General features: G+C 37.0%; 1 protein-coding gene across 1 annotated transcript in view; it reads left to right on the plus strand.

Moving 5' to 3' along the window:
• The window catches only part of LOC130858153 (sodium channel protein type 2 subunit alpha), a 147458-nt gene that overhangs the window by 42587 nt on the left and 83110 nt on the right, over nt 1-21761 (plus strand). The window contains exons 2-3 of the mRNA XM_057744103.1: nt 19276-19593; nt 20509-20627. Coding sequence (XP_057600086.1) covers nt 19327-19593; nt 20509-20627 — 386 coding nt within the window. The 5' untranslated portion in view covers nt 19276-19326. The remainder of the gene's footprint in view (nt 1-19275; nt 19594-20508; nt 20628-21761) is intronic.

Raw genomic sequence — 21761 nt, forward strand, 5'->3', positions numbered from 1 at the left:
ATGTGAAAACTTTAAGATTTACTGAAGCAACCTCAGAAATGCTCAGATCATCTCCTCCTGATCCCATTGTTTCTGCCTCATTTGGACATTGTCTTTCATCTGGGCTCTTACAATGGCTTTTTGTCTTGCCTTGCACCCTAAAAGGCTTAACACTGCAGACCTTTTCCACACTGCCAGAATAATATCTATGAAATAAACCTGGTTGGGTTGCTTTTCTGAATGATGTTCCCCAAGGATCCAGGATCCCAGTGTCCTTAGTATAAAGTCCAGATTGCTTAACTTGCACATGAATTCTACCCCATGGACTTTATAGTCTAATCCATATATATCCAGTTCTACTGCATATAAAGCCTGGAGAGATGGCATGGTCACAGTCTGGCCTAGTATAGTAGAGCTAAAATAAAAATTTGAAATCTTAACACTGTAGCTGGAAATAGAGCCATGACTAACATTTTACAGTTCACATAGATGATTTTAGTCAACATGCATGTTAAGAACTAGGACTCAGACATTAGGTTGCCCTAGTCCAAATTCTGTCAAGAAATAAACCTCTTTGGGCTTCCTTGTGTGAAATAATTGTTCCTACCCCATAGGTTCTTGTGAAGATTGAATTAAATAATACAGTATACATGTAAAACATTTAGAACAGTACTTGACCTTAGTAAAATTCAAAAAATATTAGCTTTTGTTGACTAATTTTTTAACATGTAGGTTATTATGATGTTCCATTATGTTACATTTCTGGAGATGTCAGATAGAAATTTTTTCTTAATTTTAAGCTTAAGTTGACCTCACACAAGGACATCATATTCTGTTTTATTCAAATGGGAAAAAATTGCTAATATAATAGTGATACTATATAAATATGGATTATTACCTAAATTTATGTTTTTTAAAAATTGTCTCTGCAATTTCTGAATTTTTATTATTATAATATCTTATTTATTTTGTAAACAATTAAAAAATCTGCTTCTTATCAATAATAATTTAAATGACCTTATTATTCTTTCCTGAATTTTCCAATCCAAATCTTTTCTTCTTTTTTTTAAATCAATATCTGCAGAGGCAGGACTTTACTCGAAAGATTGAGATGATCAGATGAATTTGAACTTCTCTGTTGTTAATTTAATTGTATTGTCATCCATTTACTCTGACTTTCCCCCATATTTAATGTTACTCTTCTTGATTTCAAAGCTTAATGATTTCTTATTTGTCCTTGACCCCATCCTATCCTCATATTCCAAGAGAAAGTCCCCTTAAGCAAGTACTCTATATCTTTAATTTCCTGTTCTTCATTAACTCCTTTTGTTCTGCCTTTGAGCAAGCATAGCTCTCTCTTACACTGAAAAATGTGCCCTTTGGTTCTGTTTTGTGCCTGTTTTTCTTCCCTTGAAAGTGAATGTCTTAAACAAGTTTTGTGCACCAAATTCTTTTATTTCTTTATAACCTACTTGTTGCTTATTCACTCTCACTACTGTACTAAAATTGTAATCTTAAATATGCCTTAATATTTTCATATTAATATTTTATAATAGTTAAGATATTTTGTAAAATATACTTTTGTTCTTAATCTTTCACTTTCCTTCTTAAAATTTCAGCAAATTGCACTTTTTGGCATTCTATTTGACACATTCCCCACTTTTGTCTCTAATATCCTTCCCTGATTAGATCTGCAATTTGATCTAGGCAACAACTTCCACTCCAGTCCAACTGATCTTTTCATTTGCTATTACCCTGATCTGCCTTATTTTCTCTTGTAGGTCAGAGTCAGGCCCTGCTTATGGGCTGGGCCTTTGATTATGATTTCCTTTCCAATAGGAATGTCTTCTTCTGCCCAGCCTTTAAAGCTAGCCTAAGTTCCACCTCATCTAAGAAGCTTTTGTTTATAGCTTCAGCCCTCAATGCCTTTAACCTTTTATAAACAGCAGGGGATACAAAATCAGTTGTTTTGGGGGAGAGTCAAAATATGTAAGTTGCACTCTTACACCTGTTGTACATTTGCTGTGGCCAGTGACATAGGCTGGCTAAAAATTTAGCTTCTTCATCTATAAGATGAAGTTATTCATACCTCCCTGATCTACCTCCTAGGGTTGTTGTAAGTGATAATTATAACATATATACAAATATTTTGTTAAATTAAAAAAAATCTGTCACAAACAAATCAACTTGCTAGTTGTATTGCTTTTGTACATTTTTCTCTTATGCTGTTACTGGACTCAGTACTGTCATTTAGATTTCCATGTGTTTATTTGGACTACTTAATTAGGTTTCAGATTCTTTGAGGGGCAAGGAAGATTGATAGTGATATGATCAAAGACCAAAAAGAGTCAACTCCCAATTATCTTAGAGCTAATTATCTTAGATGCATAATTGGCTCATACTTGCCTTTAAAGTATGAGTCCACATCAGAGGAGCCTATATTCTTATCTTGACAACATGGCGAGAATAAGTTGAAGATACCTGATAGGAACACTATCAGCTGAAAGTGGGTCAGCAAGAGAGTGAACAAAGCTGGTTAGCTTGTCTCAGCTTCCCCAGGTCGGCTGGGTATAGTCACACACACTTAGTGGGAAATAGGAAGTAAAAGAAAGGCAGTAAAGCTTGGGCTCATCCCGTTTTCTTTAGTTGAAGTACAATTTGCAAAACATAAGATATGGATTAGTGTGAGTCTTGACAAATGTATTCCCTGTGTAACCACCATCTTGATCAAGATGTAGAATATCTCTATCTCTCCAGTGCCCTTTCCCCATCAATTCCTTCTGCCTCCAGAGATAAACACTGTTCTGATTTCTGTCACCATATCTTAGTTTTGCCTGCTCAAAAACTTTACATAAATGAAACCATAACATGTGGTGTTTTTTTCTTGGCTTCTTTCACTCAACACAATCTTTTTTTAGATTCAGCCATTTTGTTGCATATATAAGTAGTTTGTAACATTTTGTCAAGTAGTACTCCATTGGATAAATATATCTTTATTTTTCATTAACCTATTGATGGACGCTTGAGTTGTTTCTGAGTTTTAGCTATTATGAAAAAGGTGCTATAAACATTCTTGTATAGGTCTACTCCCGAGATTCTCAGCAGATTGGATAAAAAAGAAGATCCAATGATATGCTCTTTTTAAGAGACACATTTTTATAATAATACAAATGGGTTGAAAGTAAAAGAATGGCAAAAGATATAGCATGTAAACTCTAAGCAAAAGAAAGCTGCAGTGTCTATATTAATATCAAATAAAGTAGACGTCAAGACCAGGGATATTAACACAGATAAAAATGGTCATTTCATTGGGATAAAAGGTCAGATTTATAACAAGACGTAGCATTCCTAAATGTGTATGACAAAATCATAACATTCCCAAATAGAAGAAAAAAAATTGACAGAACTAAAGTGAGAAATAGACAAAAGCACAATTATTTTTAGAAATTTTAACAGTCTTCTTTCGGTAGTTGATAAAACAAGTAGAAAAAATCTGTAAGGATATGGGAGACAAATAGTATCAATTATCAAACATGAGGCTCAAATGGATACTTATAGAATATTATACTCAGCTACAGAATATACATTCTTTTCAAGTGTGCGTGGAACTTTCATCAAAGATATATACTGGGACATAAAATAAGGCTTAATCTATTTGATTACTTGGCTATAATGGAATTAGATTAGAAACCAATAATGATAAGATATCTAGAAAAGTACTTTTTTTGGAAACTTTAAGCAACACACTTTTAAGTCAATCTGTGAATCAAAGAAATCATAAAGAAAATTAGAAACTGTTCTGTACTGGATGACAGACTACAATATGTTAGAAGTCTGTGTGTTTATGCCTTTTAACTATACTGTTGTGTCAGGAACTGATTAATCAAATTAACATTACATTTTCTTCAGAAGAACTGGGAAAGAGAATGGGCAGAAAAGTAGACTAAAGGCTTAGAATTATAGGGATCATGTCCACCATCAGCCAGTGTTTTTATTTCACTACAACTGTTATTGAGTCACTGTATTTTGGTTGAACTAATAGGTAATATCCTTTCAATGTCAATAAACAGAATGCTAAATAAATGTTTCAGCAATTTCACTCTGATAAATCCCACATAGGGATGTGTCTTGTGCTTCCATTTCCATCCAATGAAACACTAGCAGAAATAGTCTGGATAGTGTTAGGATTAACAGAGATTATAACTAAAGAGTAAGTTATATGGTGATTAAAGTGTTGAATAGACAACCAAGGAAAGTTGTGAAATCTCTGTTCTGAGATCTGAGACAAAGCCATCTGTCTCTGGTTTTAGTTCAATCCTTAATGAATGTAAGTAGTCTGACTAAATGATCTCTTGGGAGGCCCCCTTCCAAACACGAAACCTATGATTTTAATTAGCATTGGTTATGGTGCCAATATGAGGAAAAGAATTTGCTCAGTGCCATAAAGAAAGTTGGGGTTTAATTCTAAATATAAATCATATCTTCTAATTTAAAAATTCTTTGACTTGGAAGAACATTTTCTTTATAGAACTCAAACCATTCTTTCTCTCTCTCTTTCTCTGTCTGTCTTTCTCTATCTTTTATGAGAAACCGAAAGAAAATTCAGTTTGCAATTTGTGATCATGATTTGAACTTTTTAAAAAATGTGTGAGTCATTTCTTGCCCTTTGATAATTTCCAAGTGACGAGGCTGCTTTTGCAGATCAGTCTTTGCTTTTAATGATGTCAGTATATTTTGTTTGGTTCGAAGTGAGAAAAATAAATGGGAAATGTCATTCATGAGTATGAGCCTGGAAATGAATATGTAGAAGGCAAATGATCACTTTATTGGGGAGAGGCAGTATGTTTTCCTGAGCCTTTTGCCCTTTTCCCTCCTCAAGCCTGCTGTTTTTCCTGCTTTAGTTTGCAGATGAAACTAGTACAGCAACATGGTGGGATGGAAATCACATGACCTGACATATGTGCGCTTCTGCATCTACACGCATGGATAGAGAGCTGTTCAAAAGCTAACCATCTTATGAGTTCTAACCATGCTTTTATAATTCACATACATGGAGTTACATTGGGAAACGTTTAACTATAGAACATAAGAGGTCATTTCTTTTCGTGTAAAATACCCTTTCTCCATTTTCTACAGGCAATTTTTTAAATTAATTAATTAATTAATTTTATTGGCTGTGTTGGGTCTTTTTCGCTGTGCGTGGGCTTTCCTTTTTTTTTTTTTTTTTAGTTGTGGTGAGTGCGGGCTACTCTTCGTTGTGGTGCGCGGGCTCCTCATTGCCATGGCTGCTTCTTTTTTTTTTTTTTTTTTTTATTGAAATTATTTATTTATTTATTTATTATTTTTTGGGGGGTACACCAAGTTCAATCATCTGTTTCTTTTTTTTTTTTTTTTTTTTGCAGCACTTTGGATTTTATTAAGGTTTCATCTCCTTGGGAATATTTCTCATTTCCTGTTTTTTTTTTTTTAATTATTTTTTTTTTGGGGGGGGTACACCAGGTTCAATCAACTGTTTTTATACACATATCCCCATATTCCCTCTAAATGCCCATCAACAAATGAATGGATACAGAAGATGTGGCATATATATACAATGGAATATTACTCAGCTATAAAAAGGGATGAGCTGGAGCTATATGTAATGAGGTGGATAGAACTACAATCTGTCATACATAGTGAAGTAAGTCAGAAAGAGAAGGACAAATATTGTATGCTAACTCACATATACGGAATCTAAAAATGGTACTGATGAACTCAGTGACAAGAACAAGGAAGCAGATACAGAGAATGGACTGGAGAACATGGCTGCTTCTTGTTGCAGAGCACAGGCTCTAGGCGCGTGGGCTCAGTAGTTGTGGCTCACGGGCTCTAAAGCGCAGGCTCAGTAGTTGTGGCGCACGGGCTTAGTTGCTCCGCGGTATGTGGGATCTTCCTGGAGCAGGGATCGAACCCATGTCCCCTGCGTTGGCAGGCGGATTCTCAACCACTGCGCCACCTAGGAAGCCCTCTACAGGCAAATTTAATGCTTTAATAACATTAAGAAAAAGGATAAAATGAATAAACAATGTTATAGTGCTTTACAGTTCAAAAATGGTTGACTTTAAATAATCTGATTTCATCCCAACAGCAACCTTATGGATTTGATCAGGACAGGAATTATCCTTGTTCAAAAGAGAGGGGGAGAAAGAAAGAAGAAATAGAAATAAAGAGAGAAGGGAGGGAAGGAGAGAGGGAGGAAGGAGCCCTTAAGGCTTAAGGGAAGAGTGGCTAATCCTCTATTGCTTCACTCTAAGATGTGTTAGGAGTGATTAGAAGCCAGGGGATATGCTAGTGAAGATAGTTGCCAACATGTTGAATAGAAAAGTGCATTAGCAGCTCACTTTTCATACATAAAAACAAAGAAAAATTTTGTAGCAATACATTTTTCATAGCTGTAATTTTAATTGGTGCTATATCTTTTAATTGGTCTATTTTAAAACTGCATCATGGGCCCAAAAGAATATCCCTTTTCTAACCTTTTAAAATTTCAACAAATATTTCTAGGCATTAAGGATGGGCAACATTTTGCTTTGTCTGCTTCTCTGATGCTAAGCTGTTTCTAGCTTCTAAATTTGGCTCCTGTACTGTCCACATCTATCCATAACGCAGTTCTTGGGTCCACCCTGCAGACGGCCATCCAGGTTTAGATATTTCCGAGCCTCCAGGAATGGCTTTCCTCCTTTCGACATCCCCCTTTTGTGCTTAGGCTAAGGACATTGAGTGGCAGTCAGCTTTCCTTTATTTCTGGTATGATTATTGCTTCTCAGGTTCTGGCTTGGGCTCTGATCTTGACATTTATGTCACAGGTGTCCCCGGTGAAACTGCTGGGAAAGCAGATGGCAGGCCTAACGGAGGTTGGCAGCATCCGCTGGTATACTCACTGTCCCTGCTACCTGCTCCACTTTCTCTTTCCTGTTGATGTGGTGTTGCTTTGTTCAGTCATTTCATTCTTTCAATTTTATTTACCTTTCTATAGCCCTTTTCAAACATGAATACCTTTCTGTAACTATTTCAATGCATTTGCTCTGCTTGGAACCCTCATCCAGGAAGGCTTATGACATGGCTGGCTTCCATGAATCCTTCAGGGCTTGTACTTAAATGCTGCTTCCTCCGCAAGACTTTCCTTGACCACTCTATTTAAAATTGCGACACACCCTTCTCTCTCACTCTCTACCCTGTTTTTTTTTCCCTCTCTCTCTCTTTCCTACATTATCTTTTTCCACAGAAATTACCACTGCCCACTATATTCTATATTTAATTTTCTTGTACATAATCTGTACAAGAAAGGATTCATAAAATATAAGCCCCGTGAAGACGGAGATTTGTCTGCAAGCATCTGGAAGAATACTAGCCTTTAGTGAGCACTTACAAATTTTTCTGAGTGATAAACTGGATTGTAAATTGCAAAAGATCAGACTTTTAGCTTTATATTTAGTCTTATTTATTCTGCTTCATACAGCATTATTTGTAAGAACTTGAAGCGTATAAGGGAAAAAATGGAATAAGTAGCATCTTTTATGTGTGCTGGGTAATTTACATATCTTCTTTAATACTCACTATAATCCAAGTACTCTGCTCAAAGAACCACAGCTAGAAAGCAGAGTAAGAATACAAACTAGTCCTGTTTAGCTCCAAAGTTGCTGTCTTTCCTTCAGAAGCCTGGTGCTCACCAAATAATAGTAAGTCAGGTAGAGCTCCTCAAAATGAATGATGTTGCATAAATCAAGTATAACTAGAAGCCAAGTGCCAAGAAACTTTGGTGGGAAAAAAAATTGTAAAGCAGTTCCCTAGAAAATAAGCAACAACCTCAAAGGAAGGAAATCCAAAACTATTTAGAGCCATAGCCCTCTTGGCTTAAGTGCCTGGACCTCCAAGGTAACTAATTTTAAAAGGAAGACATGTATCTGAACACATATTTGCCAAAAATGCATTGTTTACAATGTGAACTCAAGAAATAGATTCATTCTTTTTTTTTTAAAATAAATTTACTTATTTATTTTATTGGCTGTGTTGGGTCTTTTTTGCTGTGCGTGGGCTTTCTTTTTAGTTGCGGGGAGTGGGGGCTACTCTTCGTTGTGGTGCGCGGGCTCCTCATTGCTGTGGCTTCTCTTGTCGCGGAGCACGGGCTCTAGGCGCATGGGCTTCAGCAGTTGCAGCGCATGGGCTCAGTAGTTGTGGCTCATGGGCTCTAAAACGCAGGCTCAATAGTTGTGGCGCACGGGCTTAGTTGCTCCGCAGCATGTGGGATCTTCCTGGAGCAGGGATCGAACTCATGTCCCCTGCATTGGCAGGCGGATTCTCAACCACTGCGCCACCTAGGAAGCCCTAGATTCATTCTTCATCTTAAAAAGAGGCAAGAAGAACTTCTTACCATTGCTTTTCAGCGTTTTCTTATTGCAGTCCAAGAAGCAGTAATTGATCGTATTTTTAAAACAAGCCAGATTTTATTAAGATCTTTTTTTATTGTGTCTTCTTTCTGACCTCTTTTGGTCTAGTTATGCAAATGCAAATTAGGTCTCATTTTTAATTCAGTTCCGCATATTTATGAAGAAACCACATGATGCAATAATCGCTGGAGAAGAAGGTGGTTATTAGCAGGTCCAGACAAGCTCCATGCCCTCACGCTGCTCATCACCAAGCAGCAGCAACCACTGCTCAGAAAGACAACGTGTTTTATCATCATCTTCTGGATATTGAGTTATCTTTAATCCAGAATTTATGTAAAAGACCATGATAATTAATTTAATTCTGTCTTCATTTTTCTTACTTTGGTAAAATATAATTTGATGTTCTGCTTTTTTAAGCAATCATACAATCTGGAGGTTGGAAATATTTTTGGAATTGTATATTCCAATTATTTGCCCAGACAAGCATCCTTTCTATGGTATCAGCTTGAATATCTCTGGTAACTGAGAATTACTGCTTATTGAAGAGTAGTTGTTTTGCTTTATGCAGGCCTAAGAATTTGAACATTATTATTTACATCGAATCAATTTTTTCCCTATGATATTCGTATTCATCGTAGATCTGTCCTCTTCAGTCACGAGAGCCTGGTTTACATCCAGGTCCCCTTCAACATCAGAGCTTGTTCAATACTGTTTCTTTGAAGTCTTCTGATGTTCAGTTCTTTTATTGAGTATCTACTTTGTGCAAGGTATTGCTTTATGAACTTCAAGAGTTAAAAAGAAGAGGACGTCATAGACTTACCTCAAGGCAGTTACATAAATACAACAAACCGTGTAAAAAAAAAAGTGTTTTTTGGCTCAAAAAAGTGAAAGGACATATCCAAATAGAAGGATGTGGAAGTATTTATGGAAAATGTAATATATGAGTTTAAAACTGCTATTGTCTCATCAGGTTGAATTGATAATATAGTGAATTTCAAGCTGTGAAAACAGCATAAAAAATAGGTTGGAAGTGAAAATACAGAGATGATGGTGTAAGTTTAGGAAAACTTGAACAAATTATTTTGTCTTTATGACAGGATACTGGTAGGGGTTGACAGGAGGTAAGACGGGAAAGAAAATTTGGAGAGTCCTTTAAATGTCAGGCAGGGGAATTTGTGCTTTATATGGATGGCAGTGGAGAATCGTGGACGATAGCTGGATGAGGGTGACACATGTAAGGCTACACTTTCATTCAAACTGACCTACAAGTAGTTTTAGGGACAAATTAAAGCAAAGAAAAATGTATGTAGGTGTATGCATTAAGAGGTTAATACTGCACTATTTTCCTACTTTAAATATAATGGAAACTTAGAAAATGAAGAAATATCTTAAAGGAAGTTTTCCAGAACAATGGCTCGTGAAGAATTGATAAGGTTGTGAAAGGTGAATACACGCATATTGAACTTTCCAGGCTGATGAAATAAGCTAGAGAAGCAGAAACAAACATATCTGTGTGTATGTAAACATGTGCATATGCTCACCTGTGCATATGTGTGGGGTGTACACGTGTGATGGAGAGGAGAGGCAGTGAAGATAGTAGTCTGACTTTAAGCTAAGGGCAGGTATTAGGAAAGGTAAGGTAAACGCAATCTGTGAAAGTGCCATGAATATATGCAGTCACTTATAAAGTGCTATATAACTGAAACAACAACAGCAAAATCAGAAATGTAGAATTAATTGGTGTCATGACACATAAATTATCCTGGAAAGAGAAGAAAGTGTGCTCAGTGAAAAGACCAAGAATGCTCCTGAATAAGTATAAGGTTACAGCTGTTAATTCAACTGAGTGGTTTATCTCAGGTGAGTACTATGCTGGACATTGGAAACCACAAACAAAAAATGTGATACGATAAGGAAGATGAGATGACGGAGAGATAGGCTCTACAGAAATAACTTTAATAAAAAGTTGAAATGACAAACAACATCACTAAGTTATCTCTGAAAAAAGGAAAAGAAATCAGCATTTACTAAACATCTACTACATCCCAGTCATAGTGCTGTTTGTTCTTACACATTTATTTCATAAAACTCAAAATGAGCCTTCATTTCTACTGACGAGAACACTGAGGTTCAGAGAGTTTAAATCTTATTCCAGCAGAAGTCAAGCTAACCCCACAGTAGCAACATTATGAAGGGGAAACTGAGTTATCCTGGTGGGTCACCAGTTTGTTTAATAGCAGTGGGCCTAGTGTACCCTACAAATGTCTTAGCTGTAGATGGGGATCCAGTGACTTAAAAAATCAGACCTGTTTCATGTTATGCTTTTCAACTTGTGTATCAATGGTACATTTCTCACTTTTGAGGGAAATTGGGACCATGAAGTATATTTGAATTTGAAATCAGACACATGTGAGTTTAAATGCTGGCTCTGTGTGACCATGTCAGGTTACGCAGTCTACATAAGCCTGGACCACCACCATATTAGAAAAGTGACATAATACTACTTCCTTCACAAAATATTATAAGAATTAAGTGCAGTACCTAATAGCAAGAACCAGATAGAGTGCCAGAATTTAGGTGATGCTAACATGATACGAAGAAACAAATCCATGGTCTCTTATGCACTCAATCTCATTTCTAGTTCTCTATCTCTCTGAGGCACACACGCGCGCACACACACACACACACACATGCACAAATTTCGTATCTAGGACACTTTGGAATGTAGCTATTTTTTGAGCATTGTTTTTCATTCCAAAGACCTTCTGCTCTTGGCTCTGCCTGCTTGTTCTCTCCTGGGGAGGATGCCCAGACATTCAGATGTGCTATCCCACTTATGAGTTTACAGGCCACTTTTTCCTCCCCGATAGAAGAGGATGAGGGCTGAGGGGACAGTTTTAGGCAGCAGTCCCAGTGAAACAGAAGGAATGAAGAAAACTGAGCTGGAAATATTCAAGCCTTTGGAGCACACGGAAAAGTCTCACTCGCATGGGGAGGACCATACCTCAGGAAATATTTTTCCTTACTTGACTATTAAGATCCAGAATTAGAATTCTATGATTTTAGTGTGATCGATCCATCTAAAACAAACTAGTATGCAATCAGACTAGAGCTGAACTTCCAGTTTATAAGTCATTTTGGCAGGGTTGAAGTAGTTCACGGATGTGAACGTGCATTTAATACACCTGAAGACAAAGAAAGGATGTAGGAACAAATATAAAAATAGATGCATATCTCTATTGTATGTCAATCATATCTCAATAAAAGTTCTTTAAAAAAATCCTTACAACAAAAAAATAAAGTGACAGTTTCACCTAAAAAACAAAATAGAGGCATATCTCATATATAATTTATTTTTTCCCAGGAAATTTGACAAAAGTGATTATCGTTACATTGAATAATATTTCCCAAGAATCACGATAACATTGAAGTACATTTCTGTTAAAGAAAAACAAAATGTGCCTAAAAACATAAGTCATTTAAAAGAATACCTCTACTTTTATAAAGAATATTGCTCAACAAATATGAATATAAAATATTAAAAATACAGTTTTTAAAAAAGTGTAACTAAAACTGGCATGTAAAGAAAAATGACATTTTATCTGAACAGTATATACTGAGCCTATGTCTTTTATTTTCTGTTATGCTATTTTTCTAACCTGTAGTGAGAAAACATATAAATCTGGTAGTTCAGAACTTTCTCACTCTTACGGAAGCTGTTAGTTACAGAAATGAGCTAGTGGATCAAGGTTAAAGAGAGAAGGATACGCAAAAATACCGTAAGTGACAATCAAAAAGTTCATGAGAAAATAGACTGAAACCTATGGATTAAGGAAACAAGAAAATACAGAAAATAAATCTTCAGGTAATATTTAGCAAATCTTTCCTTAGCTTATGTTTCCAGTATTACTTTAATGTGCTGAAGAAAACTAAAAATTACAATTGTAAAATAGGATTAAAAGATCACTTTCAGAAAAAGATATTCCTTAGTCTTTCTTAGCTTTCTTAACTCTTGGGTACAAAATCCTCTAAGTTTTTTTGAGCACTTATCCACAATCATTAATTATAAACTATTATATAATTATTTCCTTATCCATAAAATGTAATAAACCAATAATTTCCTTAGTATAAATTTAACTTTAGAGTAGTTATTAATATAAATGTGTATCTTTGTAGAAAGGAATTGAGTCATATACTATTTATTCCTTCTTTGTTTTGTTATTGCCCTTTCATATAATGGTAATATTAATTTTTGTAAGTATCATGTGTAATAACATGGCTTAATTTTTCTTTTATACTTTAATTTAGAAAATTAATGTTCCTCTTTTATAAGTGAGACAAATTTTTTAAAAAAGAAGACATTGAAAGGGAAACATAGAAATGTCATTGGAATTTAGAAATTCAATTCTTAATATTCTTTCCAACTACTTAAAATAATATTGCTTGCCTTTCTCATTATTTATAGGTCTTCCAAACATAGTCTCTGGCCTTAAAAGTTGTAAGACAAAATCTTCTGTCTGAAAAGCAGTACAGCTGAATGAAATTTAAAAACCATGTAACATATGTCATTTAGCATTCTCATAAAATGTCAGTATGGCGCGAACAAGGGTCAGGACAAAGAAAAACTCATGTGTGCGACTTATGAAAACCTCATCCTGGGAAATCAGAAACAAGAGACTATGATTCTTATGTATATTTACAACAGATATTTTGAGATGAAAAAAATAGTCAGGTGTTGTTCATTGTATGTCTTGGATGTCTTGGTAAAATACTGGGTGTTCACCCATTGAAATATCCTAAGGCACATTCACTGGCTAGGATCAATGGGAGAGAAAGGGGTGACCCTACAACTAATGTAAGTGCACATTTCTTGATGTGGTCCTGATACTAAATGATTCTGGAAAAAGACTTAAGAAGCATTCCATGATGATTAGAGCATGGAGTCTCTAGCCAGAGAGCATGGGTTCAAACCCTGACTCTAGTTATAGCTCTGAGGACGTATGCATGTTGCAAATTATTTAACTTCCTGGTACCCCAGTTTCCTCATGTTTTTTTTTTTTTAATTATTTTTATTGGAGTATGGTTGCTTTACAATGTCTTATTAACCTCCTCTGCACAATGTAATGAATCAGCCATACACGTACAGATATCCCTTCGCTTTCGGACTTCCCTCCCCTGTAGGTTACCACAGTGCATTAGGTAGAGTTCCCTGTGCTATACAGTATGTTTCCGTCAGTTGTCTATTTTATACATAGTATCAATAATGTATATGTGTCAATCCCAGTTCCTCCCACCCCATTCCTTTCCCGGTTGGTATCCATATGTTTCCTCATGTTTTAAGTAAGGATGATCACAATATCTACTTCATCAGGTTGTTATAAGAATTAAATGGTTTTATAGTTCTTACAATAGTGCCTGGCAAAAAATAAGCACTATGTAATTTAATCTCCCCCCACCCTCAATGTTTGGCAAATCACTTTGTAAATTTTTTACTCCTTAGTTTATTTTTTGAATTAGAATCTTTTGTATAACAAGTTAGCCTATTGTTGAGCATATCTGTAAAGTTAAGACCAGAATATTCAGATACAGGCATACCTTGTTTTTTTTAATTGCACTTTGCTTTATTGTGTTTTTTTTTACAAGTTGAAAGTTTACAGCAGCCCTGTGTTGAGCAAGTCTATCATCACCACTTTTCCAGCAGGCTTTGCTCACTTCCTGTCTCGTGTCACACTTTGGTAATTCTCAAAATATTTCAAACATTTTTATTATTATATTTGTTATGGTGATCTATGATCAGTGCTCTTTGATGTTACTATTGCACAAAGATTATGACTCACTGAAGGCTCAGATGATTAGAATTTTTAGCATTTTTTACCAATAAAGTAACTTTAAATTAAGGTCTGTACTTTTTTAGACATAATACTATTGCACACTTACACTAAAGTATAGTGTAAACATAACTTTTTAAAATTTATTTATTATTTATTTTATTTGTTTTTTTTTTATTTATTTATTATTTTTTTGGGGGGGTACACCAAGTTCAATCAACTGTTTTTATACACATATTCCCGTATTCCCTCCCTCCCTTGACTCCCCACCCCGAGTCCCCCCCACCCTCCCCGCCCCAGTCCTCTAAGGCATCTTCCATCCTCGAGCTGGACTCCCTTTGTTATACAACAACTTTCCACTGACTATCTGTTTTACAGTTGGTAGTATATATATGTCTGTGCTACTCTCTCGCTTCATCTCAGCTTCCCCTTCACCCCTCGACCCCTCCCAAACCTCAAGTTCTCCAGTCCATTCTCTGCACCTGTGTCCTTGTTCTTGTCACTGAGTTCATCAGTACCATTTTTAGATTCCGTATATGTGAGTTAGCATACAATATTTGTCTTTCTCTTTCTGACTTCACTTTGTATGACAGACTCTAGGTCTATCCACCTCATTACATATAGCTCCATCTCATCCCTTTTTATAGCTGAGTAATATTCCGTTGTATATATATGCCACATCTTCTTTATCCATTCATTTGTTGATGGGCATTTCGGTTGCTTCCATGTCCTGGCTATTGTAAATAGTGCTGCAATAAACATTATGGTACAAGTTTCTTTTGGGATTATGGTTTTCTTTGGGTATATGCCCAGTGGGATTTTATTTGTTTTTTTATTGGCTATGTTGGGTCTTTGTTGCTGCACACAGGCTTTCTCTAGTTGTGGTGAGCGGGGGCTACTCTTCATTGTAGTGCGTGGGCTTCTCATTGAGGTGGCTTCTCTTGTTACAGAGCACGGGCTCTAGGTGCGTGGGCTTCAGTAGTTGTGGCACATTGGCTCAGTAGTTGTGGCTCACGGGCTCTAGAGCACAGGCTCAGTAGTTGTGGCTCACGGGCTTAGTTGCTCCATGGCATGTGGGATCTTCCTGGAGCAGGGCTGGAACCCGTGTGCCCTGCGTTGGCAGGCAGATTCTCAACCACTGCGCCACCTAGGAAGCCCCAAAACATAACTTTTATATGCACTGGGAAACCAAAAAATTCCTGTGACTCACTTTACTGCGATATTCACTTTATTGCAGTGATCTGGAACCAAACCTGAAATATCTCTGAAGTATGCTTGTGTTCATTTGATAAATGAAGTTAATGCTCATTATAGAGATTTGTAAAACATTTTTTTACCCCAGGACAACTTACTTTGAGGAAGTAATCTTCTAAATATCTTGCCTGGTTTCTAAGTCTTTAAGATGGTATACATGGAAGACAGTGTAAATGATGAAGCTAGAAAATGGGCTATATATGTACATGTATATGTATACATTTGCTCTCTGCGCTCTCCATATTTATATATGTATAAAGAGAGAGAGGAGGGGAGAGAGTTACTGTCTGGAATATTGCGGCACTGCTAATATGACCACTGTGAGGCGATCGTGCACACTTGTTTCCTTGTTTGTTTTTGTTGACCAGCATCAGTCTCCTCTTATTCCAGTGTTAGCCCCCAAGCTCTGCATTTGAGGAATGTTTCTGTGCCACCACCACAACCCTGACTGTTCATAGGTGTCAAGTAGGATTTCCTCCTAGTTCCAGGATAAGGCATTGGTCTAGGAGAGGCCAGTCAAAGCACAAAACATGGCATCACCCTGGACAGAGCTCATTTCTTCATGAGCATGTGACCCAGCTGAAGCCAGTGAGATGTAATGAGAGTTTTTCCTGGGTCTTTGTTCTGACTGGATTTAAATCTGGGCGATTGGGAGGCCAGAGACACTATACCATCTTAGTACAATAAGGAATGTAAAGCTATCACCATAAAAGTCAGAGCCAGAGGATACAGCATAACTAGGTGCTGGTAACATCAGTTGGGCTTCCAAATCATCGCATGCCTATAGCTAGCCCTAGGCAATAAACCTTGACAATGAATTCCCATGTTCCTTTTCCTTTCTTTCTTTGTTTTCTCTTTCCTTCCTTCCTCCCTCCCTCCCTCCCTCTCTCTCTCTCTCTCTCTTTCTTTCTTTCTTTCTCTTACATAAGCCACTTGGGGTCATTCTTTTGCTTCCATAACCAAAACAGAGTGAATTAAAAACATCTTTTTTGGCTATATCTTCTTCTTGCTTGTTTCAATCAAATACCTTTTCTAATGAAAATGGTGAAGCTAGAAAATATGCAAAAAATATATTGACAATAATTATGACTGTTTCTGATTATAATTGATGCCAATCATTGATTTTTATTTAATCTTTATTTTAGGCTTTAGTTATGTAAGCAGATGTTTTTATTTTTTGTTTTTGTTTTGTTTGTAACTAAATAAAACTCACGGTTTTTGAGTTTGAATCCTTCCTGTGTGATCTTAGGTAACTTTTCCTAACCTTGATGACTCCCTTTCTTCAGTTTTCAAATAAGGATCATGAACGCCTTTATCTGATGGGGTTATGGGGAGGATGGAATGATATATAATACATGCAGACTCAGCCCAGTCAGTGACTGGCACATAGTTAGCCCTCAAATCTTAACTGTGTTATTAATCTAAGTACTGGCATTTAGTATCCCACTGGCTTTCAGTTTTTTCTGGTTGCTTCTCAGCCACTTAAATCAGAGGTAAAATAAGATTGGCGTCCCATCAGTTTAGTTTTATTTCTAGGGAAAGTTAACTCATAGAGCACAAAGGCCACTTCTTTGTTGAACTAGCAAAGCCCCTTATTGGATTACAGATACTCTGGGGCTGAGGCTAATGTAAAATCCCATGTATGCAAGACTTTCATTAATATAATTGCTATTTTATGATTTCTTATTTTTAACCTTTACTTTCTTTTTACTTTTAATTTGAATTATTTGTGTTGATTCAATTAGGCTTAGCAAATAAAAAGCATGAACAGAAGCATTATCAGTTAACAAAATTAGTAATTGAAAGCAGCTAAGTCTTAATGTTCTGTTCTAAGAAAAGTCTGTAGAAGATCAGAGCTCCATTACTGAGAGCTTTGGGCTGCTTCAAACCTGCCTCTGGGTGTACACTGAGGGATTTCTCTTCACAGGTCCCCCGCCCTCTAGTGGTAGCTATAATAATGTCATTTTGTAGTCCCTGCACAGGAAGTGCCCGTTCTTACTTCAGTTACCAGAATCCTTTCACAGGAAGTTAGGTGTGGTCTTTGAAGGAGAATTTAAAAAAAAAAAAAAATTAAAAAAAAGAAAAAAAGCATGATGGAATTTTAGCTGCAGTCTTCTTGGTGCCAGCTTATCAATCCTAAACTCTGGGTGTAAAAGATTCTGCAGGGGTAATGTTTTAATATTCTTATTGTGCTTATTCTCTGTGATGCTTCTCTACCTTTACAGTAGAATCCTTGGGGAAATCTGCAGAGGACCACTTTCATTTTGAAGCTGCTGGCTGCATGTTTTAGCATGTCTCTTCTATCAGAGCATCCAGGCATGGCAGATTCCTCCCTGAAGTGTGCAGGAACCTTCTTCTTGCCTATGCCTGTCGCTAGGCATAAGGGTCTCTGGGGATGGAAGAGGAAAATGAGGGATGTTTTGGAGGCACTGTGATGCTGAGAGGGAAGTCTGCTGGCTGGTGGTTGAAAGGTCCTGGTCTACTTCACAAAAAAATGTGGAAATTGTACAGTAACTTATGTTATTTTAGATTTCCCTGTTTGATCTGGCATATGCTGCAGAAATGATCTGGATATGAATGAATTTTACTCTTAGAAAATGCACCTCATATTGTTAAATGGTGATTCTCATTCCTGTAGCCCAAGGGTTAAACTGGGTTGATATTTTAGAAAGGAGGAAAAGTAGATAAGTAATTGTATATAGATGGCATTCAGGAGTCAAGATGTTGGCTGTATTATTTCAAAAAGCATAGAAACTCTTGCCACTGGTTCAGAGATAACGTTTGAAATGATTGGTGTGCTCTCTTGAGTTATGTATGTTAGTCCAGTAAAATATGATTAGAATACAGTATAACTCCATTTATGTTATCACAAAGACCAACATGATAGGAGTTTGTGTAAAAGATAAACCATCTTAAACTTATTATATTTTTCAAGTCCAAATCTGCTATGTGGATTTTTAAGAAATGGGCACTGTTTGAGTAAATGAGCTATCTCTACAGTATTTCCTAAGGTACTGCACATTTGTTAATTTAAGAAGCAATGACACTAGCTAGCAGCAGGTTGCTAAACCAGGGGGTCCAAGCTCCAGACCTCTGACGTGGGTGACTTCCTGCCTGGTTTGGCAGGAGCTGGGTCCCTTCCTGTGCAGCTTCCGAGCAGTTCCAAATGCAATTGGGCATCCCCTGTTCCTTCCCGCTCCCTTGCTTTCAAGCAGTATCTACCTCTGTTTCCACAGCCTGGCATTTCAGGATTTCCAGAGCTCTTTACCAGGTGCGTTGATTTTGAATAAGCTCTTTAAGGTGGAAAAATAGGCCAAAGGGAACATGGCAAAAAATGGAGAGATACATGCAAGATCTTCGCACAGCCCAGGTTCTACAATTTTGGGTGATTATTCATTTCTTGTTAAGGATCTCTTGTTTTTTTTCAGAAAGGATGCTGAAAAAGATGGCTGCCAAAATATTCACACAAGTGAAACAGCAAGCACAAACCAGTATCCTCCATTTCTGAGCTCTGAGTTGGATATTTTCACTTAAAACATTTTGGGGGTGGGAGATTAGATTACCTCATAAACACCTACTGAATGTGAAAGATAGATCTCCACGCAAGCAGCTAAATGCATGAAGGAGAATCCCCTGAATGCCAAGTACAGCTTTCTTAGTAAAATATTACAGATAGCTTGGTTTATATGTTTTATCTCAACATTGTGTAATTGCCACAATCACCTTTTATCCTAATGACCATTGTTTTTCTCTCTCTCTCTCTCTTTCTCTCTCTCTTGTTTCCATAGCACTTTCTTATGCAAGGAGCTAAACAGTGATTAAAGGAGCAGGATGAAAAGATGGCACAGTCAGTGCTGGTACCGCCAGGACCTGACAGCTTCCGCTTCTTTACCAGGGAATCCCTTGCTGCTATTGAACAACGCATTGCAGAAGAGAGAGCTAAGAGACCCAAACAAGAGCGCAAGGATGAGGATGATGAAAATGGCCCAAAGCCAAATAGCGACTTGGAAGCAGGAAAATCCCTTCCATTTATTTATGGCGACATCCCTCCAGGGATGGTGTCAGAGCCGCTGGAGGACCTGGACCCCTACTACATCAATAAGAAAGTGAGTTCCTAGTCCGGTTGCCCTTACTTCCCCTACTTCCTCATTGCTTACCGGCGAGTGCCAGGGATGGCGAGTGCCAGGGATGGCGGGTGCAGAATGCTGCGCCGCCTCCCCTCTGTCTGAAGTGTCACTGTAGGACTAGGTGGGCTTGACCGTGCAATGGCCCCGCTCCCCTAGACGTCTGTTGGAAACACTTACTTGGACCTGCGTCCAGGACAGGCAGAGCACTGAAGGGGCATCCTGCAGTGGGGGAAGTGAGGAAGGGCAAAAGTCTGCTCACCTTACAGTGTACTGAAGCGGGAAGTGAAGACAAGTGGTGTATTTTCTATGCATTAAAAAAAAATATTTGCAGGAGTGGTGCCCAAATTGCACTTCACAATATCTAGCTCTACATAAGGGATTTTGATCTTCAGCAGGTTTATTCCTTCACACCATAAACTGTGCCCATTCCATGGCTTCCCCCAGAGGCAATAAACGCAGGTAACTTTTAAGTGCTCAAAAAAGAGTTTGATCAACAACACCTCTGGAAAACCCTGAAGTTCCTCTGAGAAAATTTCTATCGAACTGAAAAAGTCATCAAAGCCTCATTTTTGAGCTCTCTGTGATTTATAAATGCAGTTTTAAAACACTGATATTAAAACTTGATAAAGATGCTAAGCATTCCTATGGCAGTGACTACAAATTTTCCTTATGTTCTTCTTTAAATCCTCATATCACTTCCCAAATTTAGGAGAGTTTATAGCTTCTCAGAAAGATAAAGCACATCCCATCATGTCATATGTTGGTAATTAGTACATTATTGTATTATTTTATAAGACAATATTTCTAAAGAATGGGCTTGCTTTTTTCTTAAATGTTCTTAATTTTAACATTAAGATTCTAAATTTTGTTTTATGTGTTTGTTTTCTCTTTCAGACGTTTATAGTATTGAATAAAGGGAAAGCAATCTCTCGGTTCAGTGCCACCTCTGCCCTGTACATTTTAACTCCCTTCAACCCTATTAGAAAATTAGCTATTAAGATTTTGGTACATTCATATCCTTTTTTCAAATAGTCACTTAATACGATTTTGCCCTTTGACTTATTGAGTTGGGAATTTTTTAAAAATATATGTGGTTGGCAATGTTATGTGCTTTCTTTTTTTCCCCTCTTACTCAACAGTTAACATATTGCAAAATGGGATCATAGGTAAGTGAACCACTTTTCTCCATCTCCTAACTATTTCTTCTCTCCCTAACTCACTGCTTCTTTCTTTCCTCTTTCCTTCTCTGCTCCCTTCTGAATTGCCTGCTACATCCAAGGGTTCTTCATTAATTTTCACCGTATTATACCAGGCTCTCCTTTTACAAGTCTTCAGATTTTACAATGTTATATAATGGGTAAACTCTGTGAGCTAATTTTCTTTACTGCTTTTACATTTGGAAAATATGTACAATCTGAATTATACAATTTTATATTTTTGCTCTAAATTTCAGTGCTTTCTGCATTTCATTTTAGCATTTGAAAGCTTTGAGTTAGCAAATGTTTATCATTGTGACTGTGCACACATTAGCCTTTCAAATGTCACTTTTTTTGGTCACGTTCCTATGTTTTATTCAAGTCACAGGTCCTGCTACAATAATCTCTTTCCAAGGGCTTAATTTCTATTTATCCATATACATCCTCATTTCTTTCTTCATTCTTCTTATGAAGTATCTACTTCCTAGAAATGGGATTAATGACACCTTAGTGGGAGATGGTAATTTTGATTTACTCCTGGAAGTTAAATCGAGTAGTTGTGAATGAGAAGTTTTATTCCAGGCCAGGGACAATGGTCTGGCTGACAGCCAGCCCTGGAAAAACCAAGGAAGCAAAGGTTTGGAAGACTAGGGCTGTGCCAGGCAGGGACATTTGCAGAAAGAACATAGAAGCCTTGGGTTGAGGAACTGATATGCATTGGGAACCTGAGGTAAGGAAGGGGAAACTGAAAGTTAGTAAAGTCTCAGATAGGACAGCTTTAAATTTTGTTTCCTAATTAGAGTCATTGCCTGTGGTTTACAACATGGTCAGCCCAGGGTCTGGCTTTAAGACTTACAGTATAAAAACTTACTTCCCCTAGCAGGCCCAGAAAATATTTGAATTAGACAAGGTAGTGAGTTAGATAAGATAAGGAATTCAAGAGACGGGATA

Source organism: Hippopotamus amphibius, chromosome 8 (assembly GCF_030028045.1).
Source record: "Hippopotamus amphibius kiboko isolate mHipAmp2 chromosome 8, mHipAmp2.hap2, whole genome shotgun sequence".
Classification (NCBI taxonomy): domain Eukaryota; kingdom Metazoa; phylum Chordata; class Mammalia; order Artiodactyla; family Hippopotamidae; genus Hippopotamus; species Hippopotamus amphibius.